At 40.6% G+C, this 17561-nt stretch overlaps 1 protein-coding gene across 8 annotated transcripts in view; it reads left to right on the top strand.

Annotated features, from left to right (window-relative positions):
- The window catches only part of NEO1 (neogenin 1), a 144381-nt gene that overhangs the window by 101391 nt on the left and 25429 nt on the right, over positions 1 to 17561 (top strand). For 4 of the 8 annotated variants that reach the window (XM_056572780.1, XM_056572779.1, XM_056572781.1 and 1 more), the window contains exons 3-10: positions 5966 to 6241; positions 6894 to 7047; positions 10075 to 10211; positions 11260 to 11414; positions 12844 to 12964; positions 14135 to 14291; positions 16090 to 16244; positions 16363 to 16511. In XM_056572780.1, coding sequence (XP_056428755.1) covers positions 5966 to 6241; positions 6894 to 7047; positions 10075 to 10211; positions 11260 to 11414; positions 12844 to 12964; positions 14135 to 14291; positions 16090 to 16244; positions 16363 to 16511 — 1304 coding nt within the window. Of the gene's footprint in view, positions 1 to 5965; positions 6242 to 6893; positions 7048 to 10074; positions 10212 to 11259; positions 11415 to 12843; positions 12965 to 14074; positions 14292 to 16089; positions 16245 to 16362; positions 16512 to 17561 lie in introns of all 8 variants that reach the window. The other 4 variants (XM_056572778.1, XM_056572775.1, XM_056572774.1 and 1 more) reach the window with 1 other exon arrangement.

Raw genomic sequence — 17561 nt, 5'->3', positions numbered from 1 at the left:
ATTAAGGTGATTACATTTGCATAGTTCTCTCTATTCTTCCGAGGATAATTTTTGCAGCACTGCCTTAAAAGCATCCCTTAAAAATCCCTAGTTCTGCATGGCATCTAGCCAGAGTTCTGCTGGAAATATGTACCTTGATAGCTAGGCCTTTATTCCTTACATTAAGGATTCTTTAATGACCGAGTTTGTTCCCCGAGACTGACACATGCAGATGTGGTTCTTATATTCAAAAAATTGGTCCTGGAAACTATAGGCCTGTAAAATATATTAGGGTTTTCTGAGAAATGCTACACTACAATATATTAGTATTATAGCACATTAGTATATGTGAGGGGGGGAAATTTTCAAGATGGGTGGTGACCATGGCGGCCATTTTGAAGTCTGCCATTTTGAATCCAACTTTTGTTTTTTGAATAGGGTCATGTGACATCAAACTTGTTGGGAATTTCACAAGAAAAACAATGATGTGCTTGGGTTTAACATAACTTTATTCTTTCATGAGTTATTTACAAGTTTCTGACCACTTATAACATGTGTACAATGTGCTGCCCATTGTGTTGGATTGTCAATGCAACCCTCTCCTCCCACTCTTCACACACTGATAGCAACACCGCAGGAGAAATGCTAGCACAGGCTTCCAGTATCCGTAGTTTCAGGTGCTGCAGAATGGGCAAAACAAAAATTGGAACAGGACCCTCAGTTTACGCAGAAGATTTTGTTCAGTGATGAGGCAAACTTTTATGTGATGGTGAAGTTAACAAACAAAACCACCGTGGTCTGACACTAACCCACATTGGATAGATTCCTCCAAGACTGTTGGAACACAAAAACTGATGGTATGGTGTGGTATATGGGGTACAAAAATAGTGGCGCCATTCTTCATCAATGGAAACCTCAAGGCCACTGGATATGTGAAATTGCTACATGATGATGTGTTTCCCGCTTTATGCAATGAAGCTGGCACATTCCCTGAGTTTTTCCAGCAAGATGGTGCACCACCACATTATGGGTGTCAGGTCCGAGCATTCGATCTGACCCCATTAGACTTATCTTTAGGGGCATCTGAAGGCAATTGTCTATGCTGTGAAGATACGAGATGTGCAGCACCTGAAACTACGGATACTGGAAGCCTGTGCTAGCATTTCTCCTGCGGTGTTGCTATCAGTGTGTGAAGAGTGGGAGAAGAGGGTTGCATTGACAATCCAACACAATGGGCAGCACACTGAACACATTTTATAATTGGTCAGAAACTTGGAAATAACTCATGAAAGAATAAAGTTGTGTTAAAACCAATCACAACATTGTTTTTCTTGTGAAATTCCCAATAAATTTGATGTGTCACATGACCCTCTTCCTATTGAAAAAACAAAAGTTTGATTTGAATGGCCGACTCCCAAAATGGTCGCCATGTTCACCACCCATCTTGAAAAGTTTCCCCCCTCACATATACTAATGTGCCACAAACAGGAAGTTAATATCACCAACCATTCCCATTTTATTAAGGTGTATCCATATAAATGGCCCCTGTATATTAGGGTTTTCTGAGAAATGCTACACTACAATATATTAGTATTATAGTTTATCAAGATTACCTTATAACACCGCTTCAGCAAGAGTCTTTGAGGAATTGATCATGTCAGACATGAATTGTCAAAACTATTCCCTAATATATCTCTACAACAGAGGTCAATATTTAAAGACGATACCTCCTGTGAGCAAATCAACACAGAGGAGGGATCAACGGAAACTGGAGATTTGGGCAGACAAATGGGAAATTACGTTAAATGTGCATAAATGTAAGGATAAAAAATAATATAATAATAAAACACTGGGTAAAACCAAGGGCTCCATTATCCAGAACTTCCGTCATCAAGTCTGTCAGAATGACTGGAGAAAAAAATAGTGCATCCCTGATGAACCCCGTTCAAGTCAATAGGATACATTGGAACACAGTGGTGAGTCTGTTGTGCTCCGACCCATTTCTGGGTCCGGAGGGTGCAAAGAAAGAACTTATCCTTACCCTACAAACAGGACTTTTGGCATGGGGGGAGTAAAATCAACTTTAGTGATCAGTACCAGGCAGCTGTTGGCGAGGTAAATAAAATCATGGGATGCAATAGAGGCATAGATGCTTTTGACAACACAGCACTTTGGTTGAGTCTTTAATGCTCTTAAAGGGGTTCTCCCTTGTTTATACTGTTTTTTGTGATTATGTTTGTGTGTTATGTGTGTATAAGTATGTGTTTTTTTATGTGTGTTGTGATTATGTATATATGTATTTTCTTACCTTTTGTGAAGATCCGGAAGCTGGCCCCTTTTTCTTCCAGCGGCTTGCTGTGTAACCTCGGCCTCTGTGATGTTGTGTTCGGTAAGTGGGATGTCGGGGGGTGTGTTCTTGCTTCTGTCCTTCCTATCTTCTGACGTCCGAGGCAAATCTTTTCTTCCTGTTTCTTCCGTGGCTCAGCGACGAATCTGCGGCCAATAAACCAATACCAATAAAGTTTTTTTTCGTCTAATTGACAAACTCTGCGCTTCCGCGAAGCTACGCTATTAGCGTAGACCTAACGTACGCTACGCTGTTAGCATAGCATTTGCATACTTGCGCATCCGCAGACAGTTTGTAAATTAGACAAAAAAACTTTATTGGTAAAAAAAAAAGAAACTACCTGCACATGCGCCGGAAGAGGCTGCAGTTTCGTCGCTGAGCCACGGAAGAAACAGGAAGAAAAGATTTGCCTCGGCTCAGATGTCAGAAGATAGGAAGGACAGAAGCAAGAACACACCCCCCGACATCCCACTTACCGAACACAACATGGCGGAGGCCGAGGTTACACAGCAAGCCGCTGGAAGAAAAAGGGGCCAGCTTCCGGATCTTCACAAAAGGTAAGAAAATACAGATATACATAATCACAACACACATAAAAAAACACATACTTATACACACATAACACACAAACATAATAACAAAAAACAGTATAAACAAGGGAGAACCCCTTTAATAAATGTTTTTTTCTTAACCCCAATTTCTAACATTGAGGTGATTGACCTTCCTGTTGGCTTTGATTTTCAGTCACTGACCATTTACCTTTGATGATTCTTTCAATACAAGCCTTTTACATTTGTGCCATCCCTTTGGAATCACCCTGTATATATTACTTTTGTGGTTCCTTTCCCCCGGTTAAAGCAATGTGATCACTGGTTGTTTACGTACAAGACCCCTATCCTTTTTATCAGGAGGTTGGTTTTGTACATTAAATGAAGTTGTAGTTAAGCCTCATTCTGTTCCTTTATCGCCCCGTGCAGAATTATACACAGTGTGGTGCGATCGATAGAAGAATGTGGCGCTGCCGCTGAGTGATTCATTGGGAGCTGAGAGGCAGGCGGGGGAGGCTGGGGGGTACATTGCCTACAGGCTCTTAATGAACAGAACATTGATCTTTGACAAGATGTGTTGGTGTCACTAATTGTATTGTATAGGCTGCGCAAGGTGAAGGGTTACTGCTGCAAGTCAGTGAAGAGACTACACATTCACACCCAGGACGGCCTCTCTGTCTAAATCTTTCACGAACGTCTTTCAGCTTTATCATCCTCTCTATGGTTTTGCCTGGCTTGCTACGCCATAACCATGATTTATGTACCCCACCACTCTTTTCAGTGCTGTTTCAGAATCTTTGAGCGGTTGCTTGAAGTAGCTAGCATATTATGCCTTTAGAGTACCCTGTATACCCAAGGAATAAGAAGCCGGCAATGGAAACACAGTTTAACTAAATTGGAAAACACAAACTCATCAGGCTGGATCCTTGTCGTGCGATTCTCTGTCATATATAAGATCATTTGTGATTTCCCATCACTTATGTGTTATAGCATACAAGATGAGACACCTTTACATAATAAAAAGGAGGTTCTCAAGTTACATATCAGCCCTCGTGTGGAGCACACACCTTGCCAACCTTTACCTGACATGTTATGTAATGCATACCTATTTCCATTAACACACTCCACTCCACAGTTTTCAAAACGTCAGGTTTATTTAATATAATGCACGTCAAAGAAACATGGTTTGGAAAACATCTTTCTAGGGGTGCACACCATAATTTAGCCTGAGAATTGAGTCACTACTAAGTTTACTGAAAAAACTATTTTCTTCCCCAAAACTGGGGGGGGGGGGGGAAAGTTGGTGCGTCTTAGATGGTGAATACCTGCTGCCATCAATGGCCAGGACCCGCCGCGAATACAGGACATCATCGATCACGGTGATGCCCTGTATTAACCCTTCAGACGCGGCGATCACAGCTGACCGCCGCGTCTCAAGCGAAAATAACACTAACCTGGCTGCTAAGTCGGGCTGTTCGGGACCGCCGCGGTGAAATCGCGGCGTCCCAAACAGCTTACAGGTCACCGGGAGGGACCTTACCTGCCTCCTCGGTGTCTTCTCCGTGCCTGGATCCCCTGCGCTCTCCTTCAACGTCATCCAATAGGAGCGGCGTGATGACGGCGACGGAGAGCGTGGATCCCGGGGAAGAAGAAGTCCGGAGCGTCGGGGACGCAGCGACAGCGATAGAGCGACATCCAGGGCACCGGTGACAGGTCCGGAGCAGCGGGGACACGTGAGTATTACCTCCTATACCATTGGTCTTCAACCTGCGGACCTCCAGATGTTGCAAAACTACAATTCCCAGCATGCCCGGACAGCCAACGGCTGTCTGGGCATGCTGGGAGTTGTAGTTTTGCAACATCTGGAGGTCCGCAGGTTGAAGACCACTGTTGGGTTCTGAATCTTTATTTTCTTAGATTTGGCATCTATAAATTGGGTGCGTCTTATACGCCGGTGCGTCCTATAGGGCGAAAAATACGGTACATAAAAATATAAAATAGCTGTAACCTCTGAGTAGTCACAGTTCTTGGTGCATAGTCTGTACAGTGGCCCCTAGTTGTCAAATGTTTACACTACTATCACACATAAGATCATTTATACTTCTATCCTTTAGTGCACATTAGATTGGTTATTTTCCCTTTCTCGGTTTCTTGCAACTATGTTTTCTTATTTATTTATGAATTCTCCTTTATGTATTCTTACAAAACATTGATTTTAAGTTGCTCAGTAATGATTGAGACTGTCATAAAATACACAGCGGATTAGTTTTGCTGTACCATTCTGTTTCTCATGCCTTTTCCTTTTTGATCATATTCAAACATTGATTTGTCTTTTTAACAGCCTGCTGCATATTTTATTTATTTATTTTTTTGTTTTTTTTGTGGAAGGGAAAATCATTGTGCACTTGTTTTGTAGCCGTCTGATTGATGTTGGATTTCTGAATAATAGCCTCTTTGATGATTGGTTTTGAATGGTTCTCCAATAGTGGTTCTGTCTTGCTACCTTTTGCGTGACTGTTCTCCTGATGTTGGTAGTGCGTCTACTTTAGCAAACTGCTAACATATGTTGTCTTATAGACAATGCAATACTTTTTGGGTAAAAAAGAAATATGCAAAGTATTGTGCTTAAATATTTAAAGGAGTACTCAGATGATGAACATCTTACCACTTATCATAAGTGTCTGATCATGGGGGGGGGGGAGATGTATTAGAGAGGCAGACTACTGCCCCATGACAACTAGACCGGCGCTCATTTACCGTGCCTATTGCACAGCTCAGTTATCTTGCCGGTAGTGCCACACGAACCACTGCTGGATTTTTCATGGGCCACACATCCGATATTACACAAGGCTATGTGCGGCTGACAATGAAGTATTTTATAACCTGTTAAAACAAAGTGATCAGCCAATGAACAAGCATTTACTTATTTGTCGGTTGATCAATGGGGCTATTACACAGTGTATCTGCTCATAGTCGCCCTGTGTAATAGGACCCTGAGTCGAATCCAAATAATATTTCCACTTATTTTCTAAAGTGTCTGTTTTTATGCATTGTGTTAGTCTTCACTGTTTTTCTTTTTGTTTTGTTTCAGGGCTTCCCAGATTTGCCAGCCAGCCAGAAGCCTCTTCGGTATATGTTGGGGATAGTTTTGTATTAAGCTGTGATGTCAGTCCAGAACTTGTACCATTTGTTCATTGGGAGCAAAACCGTTCGCTGAGAGAGTTAGACGACAGAATCTCTATACTGTCTAATGGCAGCCTTGTTATAAGCTTTGCCAATGAAAGTGATGTCGGTCTGTATCGCTGCAGTGTGGGCAGTGGAGCAGCTGTAAAGTACAGTGAAGAAGCAGAGGTCAAAATACTAGCAGGTAAAAACACCTGTCTCTCATAAATGCCTGTACTGTTCAGCACTATGCGCTGACATGTGCTGCCATTTTTCTTTGCAGTTTTATTGCAGGTCGTATTAATCAATAAAAAAAGATAGATAGGTGTGATTCAGAAGATACCAGGGTTGTCTGTAAATCGCTTCATACACCTGAAATTTCACACCCTGCTCGTTCATGCATATACTTTTCTAAACTGCCTGTCAGGACTTGCACAACAAGATAAAAGAAGTAAAACAATATTGTTGACTTGGTTTGTTTGTCTGCTTCTATAAATAGTTATTCTGGAGTTAGTTGTATAGGAGACTGGTATCTCAGTCTGCTAGTCCACAAATTCTTCTTTTTTTGTCTATTATCCATTTGTGCTCCAACCCTAATCCAAAAATTGAAGAAAAAAAAGCGCTATTACACACGTAAAGGTTCTGATTCTCAATTTGGTTATCTCATTCCAAAAAGGTGCAGTGTAATGCTAGCTGCATATAGTCTTTTTGCTTATTTTTTTTATTTTAACTAATGCCCTGTACGGTGTGACAATTTAGCAGTAGGCACAAGCACTGTGGATAAGCTCACTGTGCCATTTTGTGCCATTTTTTTGGGTGTTTCTGTCAATCACTTTCCATCTTTTTTGTGTTCTCAGAGACTGGAGAGGATCGCCCTTTAATATTTCTACGTCAGCCTTCCAGTTTGACCAGCGTTGTTGGACAAATAGCAGTCTTTTCCTGTGCTGTATCTGGTTACCCCACACCCAGTGTGTTCTGGAGTCATAATCAAGAAGAACTCATTTTGGGGAGGTAATATATTGAATACATATCTAACTTTGGGAATTATTCATATTTTTATACAACTAAAGACTGGTCACACTCTTCAGTTTTTAAAGGGGGGATTTTTTAAGACCATCGTTTTGCACCTTGATGTTAAATGGGTTGTCCAGGCAGCATTTGGTTTTGTAATCATGCTTATGAAGGTGTTAAATAAAAAAAAATAAGAAAAAAATGCTTGCTTCCCTGCTGTATCCAGGAGCTCTGGTCCCTGCAACACAGCACTTCCGAGTTGGCAGACATGATGTGACAGACCCACTCAGTCAGTCATTGGCTGAGGCATGACCCTGCTGCCGGCACTTAATGGCGGAGCAGGTCTTCAACCCAGAAGCACTCAGCAGTAGGATGGAGCTCCCACAAATAAAAAATATAATTATATGTTACTCAGTACCTAATCCTGCTCATGCACATCTCATTTTTATGCCTTTATCACCTATATTTATTATATAAAAAATACCTCTTTTCATTGGATCACAGTGTTAGAGATCCTCTTAGGGGAAGGGGGCGTGTCCCTCCCTTGTGGTGGTGGGAGGTGATTGGTGTATCTGCTCATGCAGCCTTGTCCATGAGTCCTCTCTTGTCCATCACTCCTGATGCTGCTGAAGGACTGGTTAGCTTCCCTGTAGGTATGGGGGCTTGTCCCTGTAGGTATGGGGGCTTTATTAAATATTCCCAAAAATTTTAAACAACCATAATACAAAATGTCTTACATTTTCATCATTAACAACATACAAAAAGTTTTTGGATCTGACAGTGCCTATTTAAAAGGTGAATGTCTTTTAATGAGTCTGGTACATTGGCTGCTGGCCAAGCACTGCATGTAGAAATCTGTGCTAGCTGGGAGCTAGTATAGATTGCCCCTTCCCCTTTTACACAAATCCCCACAACCTTTTTCAGAATTGGCAGGGCCAGCAGAAATCTGCTAATTCACCAGTTTTTGCACAAATGACATATGTAAAACAATTGGGGACTTTGTTTATGTCAAAAACAGGAGTATAAACAATAACAAACTTCCCCTTCCCCTTGTGTTTTAATGGTGACACAAAGGCAATGGCGAGGGGCTTTATTCTCTTTAAATGACCATAACGAAAATATTCTGGTATGTCCATCTTTCCGATATTAGTTTTTTTTCTTTTTGCTAGAAACTAAAAACATCACTAACTTAATGTAGTATGTTTGATTAGAGATCCCTTTATCATACACACATCTAGATATTCTTCTAGAGCACCCTTGGACTTTTGGTGTTCAAAGCTAAAGCCCTTAAAACATAGTAACTGAAATGATTTACATCATCTTAATTTACACAACCATAAAATGTTAAGAGTTTTATACTCTTAGAAGTGACTACCTTTCAAAGGTGATGAGCGTTGTCGTTGGTCCTCTGCTCTCATCAGTAGATTCTTGGTCTGAATACGTTAATCGGTGAGTGTTTTTCTATATATGTTTCATGATTGCTCCATTTGAAATCCCTGTTCTTGCCTAAAGAAGCACAGTTTTAACTGTGATTTTCCCAAATTGCTGTAAAAATTATGCATTGTTATTGTGATTTGTGCAGTCACCGGAAAATAGTGCCATTTGCAAGCAGTTTTGGAAAAAATCACATTAAGAAAAATTTAAAAAAATTAAACTAGAAAAAATGCAAAGTGTGAACATACCCTCAGGGGAGGTGTATAACAGTTATATATGCTAATCCCATAGAGATGGCTGCAGCATACAGATGAAACTAGGTTGGGTGGGAAAGGGGAGGGGGGTCTGTGAGCTGCTAGGTTGGATCTGGTAGGCAATGTCAACCTTTAGGGTACGTTGGCACTGCGGAATTCCGTGAGCAGAATTACACGTGGGGAACTTTATCAGTGCGATTGGATCTTCCGCGAGACCCTTTCACACTGAGGAATTGTTACGCGCAAAGAATAAACGTGTTCATTCTTTGTGTGGAAATCTGCGAGCACTGCATAGCTGTCAAGAGTGACGTCTGAGTGCCGCATGGTCCTACCGCCAAAGTATTTCGGCGGCCACCACCAGATGGAATCTCCGCTCGCGGAATTCTCCGCAGTGTGTACGCACCCTTAGTTCATAGGAAGTCAGCTGACCCAGGAATGACCACTTCCTCTGGCACATTAAAGAAGAAATGCGCAGAAATCTTTTAAGTTCCCCTGCCGGTGATAGGCTAAGCGCACTGTCATGTAAGGATCTTGACCCGAGCTTCTTACATGACAGTGCGCTCATCCTATTACCGGCCGAGGAGAGATATCGCTGCGGCCAGTTATACTCTGACCGCAATGTGACGTTTCGAGCCTAATAAGCACGGAGCCGAGCAACGCCAGAGGAACGCGAGCGAATTCCAGAGCAACGGGGGAACATAGGAAGGGGAGTTCAAGTTTTTTTTATTATTTAGTTTTTGCAGCCCGGGCACAGGGGTACTTAGGGGAACAAAAAGATTTCTGCCGCATTTCTCCTTTAAACACTGATTTTCTGTGGGTCAGACTGGTGATCACATGGTGAGTTACCGTAATGAAACACATGGATACCGCTGAACAAGAATAAAACATATGGCATTGTAAGGTGAGTGTGCATGATATGGACAAAAAAAAAACAACAACCCAGAGTGCTTCTTTAATGCTAAGGGGTCGACGAAGAGGCCCAACGTATTCACAGACTTTCAAATTCTTTGAATTAAAGCAAAATGCCTTGATCCCCTTTGAATACTACCATTTTATATTTCTGTAAATTAAACATACTCTTGTTCTAGCAGTCACATTTTTTGCCCTTTCTGTTCTTTGGTATATCCTGTATAGAATTGCAACCATCAAAAGAAAGCTTGACACTGTAGGGTGATAAAAGATTCTGGTACATAAAGCTCCATTCTGTTTTGAGCTTTAGTAATATAGAAAGATCAATACAACAAAGATCACTTCTATCATGTAGCTGTCATTGTGAAGTACAATGCATACCTAGATGGCTTGACTTTACGTGTCCATTGACTGTGCATTCTATTTACAGTTCAGACAGATTGGCATTGTTGGCAGGAGGCAGCCTGCAGATCAGCAATGTTACAGAGGAAGACGCTGGGATCTATACATGTACTGCAGACAATGGGAACCAAACGGTCCATGCCCAGGCTGAGCTCTTTGTACAAGGTATAAAAAAAATAGTTGTACTTTGATATTTATATGGTTTTAATACCGATACCTAACAGTTGTTGTTTATGTGCATGTATACTTGAGCAACATATACTCCACATTTAAGTATGGCTATTACTCAGATCTTTTTATAATTAATATTGTAATTAATACAGAGCATGGCTTTTATTTAAAAACCAGGTATGTTGCAACAAGTAGTAATATATTACGTTATGAACAATGAATGTATAAAATGACACTCGATTATGGTAGAGTTTACACTCCGATCATATAAAGCATGTCTTTAGGTTTTCACACCCTAACCTACAGCACCTAAATATGTGAAAGCTTCATATTGTGTTCATGGGTTAATTTTAAGCTCCCTATTAAATCTCCCCATGGCTTTTACACTAGAATGCTCATTTGTTTTCTGTTATCTTTCAGGGGCCTCCCTAGGGGCCTGTCCCACTTCCTTCCAGGTGATAAGAGGGGCAGATAGATATAAATTGGGTCACTCCCTTCCATCTCCAACAGAGATTTTGTTGGTGACACATCTTCAGGAAGTCCCCTATGGTGTATTGCAGTACCAACCTTTTATTAAACCTTTATCACATCTGATGGGTGGTGTGCATCTGTACGGCGTTCATCCTGTGTTTTATTGCTCTTGCTGTTCTGAATCATTTAACCTTTCACTTTGAGCGACATTTAAAAGTCAGGTGCGCCTAATCTCATATTTCCCCTATAGCTTTATTATATAGTTTCTGAGATGCACACACCTGTTTTATGTGTGTTCTTGATAACGTACACCTTTTTACTAAATATAAAGAACGGAGTGTGTGTCACTTCACCCTTTCTTGGTCTAGAGCTGTGAAAATTCATCTTTACGTGCAGCAAAATCTGATTCTGCTGCTGTATGCTTCCATTTCCTTTGTCTACTAGAAGTCACAGTGAAAGGATCATTGCCGTATTCCCACTTTGAATAGAGAACAGGCCTCAAAATGGTTTAGCAATGTATTTTATTCTGCACATTTACAAGACTGTATGTAATAAATGTATTTTCCTGCAGTGCCTCCAGTGTTTTCCGTTAAGCCAGCTAACACACATGCTCATGAATCTATGGATATTGTGTTTGAGTGTGAAGTTAGAGGAAAACCCGCTCCAACTGTGAAATGGGTGAAGAACGGAGATGTGGTCATCCCGAGTGACTACTTTAAAATAGTGGTGAGTTGGAGTTTTCACGTTAGTTTAATACAAATGTTATATGTATGCAAATACATGATAAATGAATACACAGTTCAGTCTATCTGATAGCTATAAAAGTTATTTTTAGACCTAAAGCATTAGTGTCATGTGTTTAAATATTATAGCTTATAAACATATTGGGGGAGATTTACCAAAACCTGTCCAGAGGAAAAGTTGCCCAGTTGCCCATAGCAACCAATCAGATCACTTCTTTCATTTTGCAGAGGCGTTGTTAAAGCGTACCTCTCATAAAATAAACTTTTGATATATTTTAGATTAATGAATGTTGAATAACTTTCCAATAGCATGTTAATGAAAAATATGCTTCTTTCCATTGTATTTTTCCCGATCAGTCCTGTCAGCAAGCATTTCTGACTCGTGCTGGAGTCCTAAACACTCAGAGCTGCCAGCCTGCTTTGTTCACAGCCAAACAGGCTGTGAACAAAGCAGGCTGGCAGCTCTGAGTGTTCTCCTTTTTGAACAAAGCAGACTGGCAGCTCGTAGTGTTTAGGACTCCAGCATGAGTCTGAAATGCTTGCTGCCAGGACTGGTAGGGAGACCCCTAGTGGTCATTTCTTCAAAGTGGAAAATTAAATAGAAAGAAGCATATTTTTTTTATAACATGCAATTGTAAAGTTATTCTGCATACATTAATCTATAATATATCATAAGTTTTTTTGATGAGAGGTACCCTTTAAAAATGAAAGAAGCGAGCTGATTGGTTGCTATGGGCAACTGGGCAACTTTTCCTTTGCACAGGTTTTAATAAATCTCCCCCATTGTCCAGACATGCGAAATGTTTAGACCTTATCGTTTCTTAGTCGTGAGGCCCACTGCGAGTAACAGCCGGGTAAAGTGCACAGCAGAACACTAGCTGCCTGGCCGGCCGCCTAGTCCAGTGCTTCCACTCCATAGACCAGCTGTCTTCAAACTGTGGCCCTCCAGATGTTGCAAAACTACAACTCCCAGCCAACGGCTGTCCAGGCATGCTGGGACTTGTAGTTTTGCAACATCTGGAGGGCCACAGTTTGAAGACTACTGCCGTAGACTAATGCAGTAGTGTTGGATTTGATTGACAGTCGTGGAGTGAATTGTGTGCTGCCATGCACTTCAGCGTGCTTTTATGATTTCAGCAGTTGATAGGACAACATGTCAAATGGTTTTGTTTTTTGTGTGTCTTTTTTTTTTTTTTTTCTTTTTAAGTACTTTATTGAAGACTATTGAAGAGATACTTTTATGACTTGTAAAAGCGTAAAGCATTCCACGTATAAAAATCTGACAGGGTTTGTTAAAATGGGCCGAACTCTGTAAGTAGCAGTTAGTAGGTGGTGCAGACATGGGGAATTGTTTTAGTGGAACTAAAAGAGTAAAGTCCTTTTGGTAACGTTTACTTCTGTTCTCTGTTCAGGATGATCATAACCTTCAGGTTCTTGGTCTTGTGCGTTCAGATGAAGGATTTTATCAGTGTATAGCAGAGAATGAGGTGGGAAATATGCAGGCAGCAGCACAGCTCATAATAGTAGAGCCTGGTAAGATGTATTAAAAACCTTATTTACTATCCCTTCCCTTTCCAGTGTCCTGCATTCATCCCTACCTAATCAGATTATGATGGTTACTATATCACAATATTTCCATATTTAATAACTGTGGGTGTGCTGTTGGCATACTTTTATAGAGATAGTGAACAATTTGGCTTTTAGAAAACATTCTTGTTTCCTGTAGTTTACTATCTGAGAACTGACTTTTCCCCTTAGTCCCACCCGCAGGGTATTGTTCCAGTGACCCTTACCTATTTATGATGTCCCCCACCTAGTCTCTTCCTGATTCTTCTTTCCAGTGCCCCTTGCATAACATTCTCTACTTCATGCGTCATATAGCCTGCTGCTTTCTGTGTCATGGAAAGTGCCCCATAGCTTTCTGACATTGAGGTTAAGATCCTATGTCACAGATGGTAAATAAAATAAAATATGCTGCCAATATTGTTTAAATCACTGAAAATGTTTTTTTAAATTTAGAAATATAATTATGTATATCAAAAAGTGTGCCTTGCAGCTGTGCCCCTTTTAAACAATGCATTTTTACATTTACTCCTAGTTCCTAGTTTTTGCATGCAATGTTACATGACTGCCAATGATACAGTTCTTTCTGCTTTTAAATTGTGCAGGTTTGTTCCAATACACATCCATTTTTGTCTTTTCAACTAGGAGCATTTTAAAAATGAATATTCAGCTTTAAATATATATTGCAATTCGAAGGACTGTATCATTTCAGTGTGTACTGTATAGCAAGTTCACCCATTTACAACTAGGGGATCTACAATACTGCTGTGCATTGTTGGTCCTCCTGGATATTTAGTGGGATCAGTTTGCTGTTTTGCATGTTTGTGGACTACATTGCCAGTCAAAGGTGGCACCATATGTAAATTGAGGGGTCAAAGTTCTCAGTTTTCGTCACAGCTTAACGGAATTGCAGTTTGACTTCTTATATTTAGTGGTGTCCTGACTGGCAGGTGGGCCATGTCTGCATGGAGGCTGTGCTTGGTTTGTTTTGTTTATTTTTTGTTCTTGTTTTTCGCTCTGTGTCTGTGTGCCTGTGCTTGTCCTCTTTCCCCCTCCCCTTCCCAATTCCACCATGTCAAGGTGTTACCGCCCCAACCTCTCGTGCCCCCTCACTGACCCGTGCCACTGCTCACCATGTAGCTGCCACACCAGGAGGTCCCCTCCCCTCATCCCCACGCGATGTTGTTGCCTCTTTGGTGTCAACGCGCTTCATCAAGCTGACCTGGCGTGTCCCTGCTGATGCTCATGGAGAAAATCTTACCTACCAAGTATATTACAACAAAGAGGGAATGAACAGGTGAGTTTTGATTTTGGGTGTTTTCTTTTTAAGTTTTCAATAGCTAGATACAACTAAATAACTTGATCTAGATAGTGCTAATCACAGGTGTGCTCTGTAGTAAAACCATACCAAATCTGTAGTATTCTTCTAAATATTCACTGAATTAAGTTAATTTACATTTATCTGCTGATAGATAGACTTTGAAATGTGATATGGATATAATATATTGTAAGTAAATATAATGAAATATTTTACACTATTTCTCATATTAAGAATATAAAGAGGTACCTAGTAAGAACTAAACAACTTTCTCTGGAGCATACAGCAGCTGATAAGTAGTGGAAGGCTTAAGATTTTTAAATAGAAGTAATTTACATATCTGGATACGTTTTTGGCACCAGTTGACTTCCTCAGGAGTACTCATTTAATCGGTTAGCTAATTCTAGTCTAAGACTAGGTTCACACTGCGTTTTTGTGTTTTTTTTCATTTTGTTTCATTTTGATACACAAGCATAGTTGACTGCATTATTGTATACAGCAAAAAAGAGGTTCATATTGCAATCTGTTTTTTTTTTTTTTTAGTAAAGCAATGGGAAATGGATTTTGCTGTGTGGCATACAAAATAATCCAATTTTAACATCCGTTAACACATACATTTTTATCCTATATAAAATGTATACCTTAAATGTGAACACATACACAGTGTGCACCTAGCCTTAAAGGAAAACTGTCACATATTTTCTCCCACACTATCCACAGGTACTGGTGGAGAGTGCAGGAGACGCTGATTAAAACGAGCCCTACCTTTGTCTGATCCGCGCCGCCGTTCACCCGTAATTGTAGTTTTAATCTCTTTGTATATCCTGCTGTAACTGGCAAGGGCGGGGCTTCTGTGGGCTAACTGACACTGACATCAACGCCGCTCATGAATATTCATCCCCCCTCTCTTCGCCGCTCCTAACCAGAGGGAGGGGGGTTGAATATTCATGAGCGGTGCTGATGTCAGTGTCAGCTAGCCCGCAGAAGCCCCACCCTTGCCAGTTACGCCCTTACCAGTACATGTGGATAGTGCAGGAGAAAATGTGTGACAGTTTTCCTTTAAGTTGGCTAAGTACATTGGCAATGATAACTATTTTGGTGGTATTGGCCAAGCCTCATAACTTTTTCCTAACGGCACATGTCTGGGTTGGGCATGCCTGATACTTTTTTTCTTGGGAAGATAAGCCATCGGCAGAGGAATCTGGCAGCTGATTTCTCTCCTCTCCCCCCAATTCAGAATATATGCATGCACAGCTCAGCCTATGGGAAATGTACCTGGATAGCTAGTAATTTATTTATACAAGCTTTGCTTATTCTGTGCTGAGTAGTCATGTAGGTGGCCATATTTAGTAATGGCAATTTTTATATGCACACTTATACACAGAGAGCTGTCTATCATGGAGTAGAACCGCCCACATGACTACTTAGTCCAGCAAAAGTATGCAGGAATAGTTGACACAGTATCCTGGAGCTTTTTCCACCAAACTATATATCTATTTACTCAGCTTTCTCTGTTCTTTATTATGATGTCTGCAGATTGGACTATAGGTAGCAGTATGTCTGTGTACAAACGTCCTTAGTGTAAAATAAATGGTGGCTGTTTTGTGGCATTAGGTCTTAAAGAAACCGATCCAGTTGGATAAAAAAAATGCAAGGTGTAATTTTATGTAATTTATTATATTATTATTATTGTTTTTTTTTTTGTTTTTTTTTACTTCGTATTGATTTAAACACACAGAATCCTAATCTTTGCAATACTACACTTTATCAAATACAGGGAGCGTGTAGAGAACACCAGCCGACCAGGTGAATTACAGGTTACCATCCAGAACTTGTTGCCAGAAACAGTATATTACTTCCGTGTTGTGGCTCATAATAATTATGGTGCTGGTGAAAGTTCACCCCCTCTCAAGGTGGAGACACAACCTGAGGGTAAGAAATTTTGTAGGTTTTTGTATAGTAAAAAAGCTATAATTGATGATAAACTGTGGATACTGTTTTACTTGTTTTAGCATGTACTGAGTCTATTAACTAGTTTATTGTCTTACAGTTCAAGTTCCTGGTCCAGCCCCAAATATCCGAGCTGCAGCCATCTCCCCTACCTCTGTTAGTGTTAGCTGGGAAACACCACTTTCTGGAAATGGGGAAATTCAGAATTACAAACTTTATTATATGGAGAAAGGAGCAGGAAATGAGCAGGTAAACAAGACTAATATCATAAATGTACATTAGACTGCAAGCTGATTTTTAAGATAGTCACAAAGTTTTCGCTAAAGTAAACAAAATTTCTGAATTTCCACCTCCCACGCTTTGGAGTTTGTCACTTTATTCTTGATTTTTCACTTTATGTATGGTTTCAATTATAGTGGTTAGGGAAGAAGTACCTGATCGATGGGAGCCTAACTGATTTGGGACCCTTACTGATCACGAAAATGGGGCTCCATTGTCCAGAGAGAGGGGCACCTCATGCTCTGTTATCTTCGGTAGTCCCCCATGGAGCGGTTGGACCACCATTGATCAGATACTTATCTGCTATCATGTGGATAGGTGACTAGTTTTCATTTTAGGATAACCTTTTAAAAGCGTACCTATTAAAAAGGAAAAGGTTTGACTTGTCAAATGTTTTTATCAGTCGAACTCTGCGTGTTCGACTTATCAAGTGGGAAGAGAACCCCGCTGCCATGCTCTCCTCTTCCCACTCTGTGGGGGAGATTTATCAAAACCAGTTTAGAGGAACAGTGGTGCAGTTGCCCATAGCAACCAATCAGATCGCTTCTTTCATTTTTAAAGAGGCCTGTGAAAAATGAAAGAAGCGATCTGATTGGTTGCTATGGGCAACTGGTCAACTTTTCCTCTGCACAGGTTATGATAAATCTCTAACTGTGTCTTTGAGACCTGGACAGCCTTATAGACTTGCATTGCAAGTCCATCTAGGTCACGTAACACACGTTTCTCCCGGCTTGTTCTCGTGATCGGTACGCTCAGACCCTGACCGATAAAAAGTTTTGATATGTCCCTATGACATATCAAAAGTTTTTCTAAATGATAGGTACCATTTTATCTTTTGGGTATTTGGGAAAAAAATGGCTTTAGTAAAAACTCTGATTGCATGATTCTAATGCACTTGCACAGTATTGTGCCACTGAGCTCCATGAAACTTCATCCATGGTGTTTTGAAAATACAGAAAGTTTTAAACTCAAAGACCATATGATGCAATGTGCAAAACCCTGAAAAATATTATGCTCACA

The sequence above is a fragment of the Hyla sarda genome, chromosome 4 (genome assembly GCF_029499605.1).
Source record: "Hyla sarda isolate aHylSar1 chromosome 4, aHylSar1.hap1, whole genome shotgun sequence".
Taxonomy (NCBI): Eukaryota; Metazoa; Chordata; class Amphibia; order Anura; family Hylidae; genus Hyla; species Hyla sarda.
The sequence above is the reverse complement of the archived record's forward strand: the minus strand, read 5'-3'. Positions and strand labels throughout refer to the sequence as shown.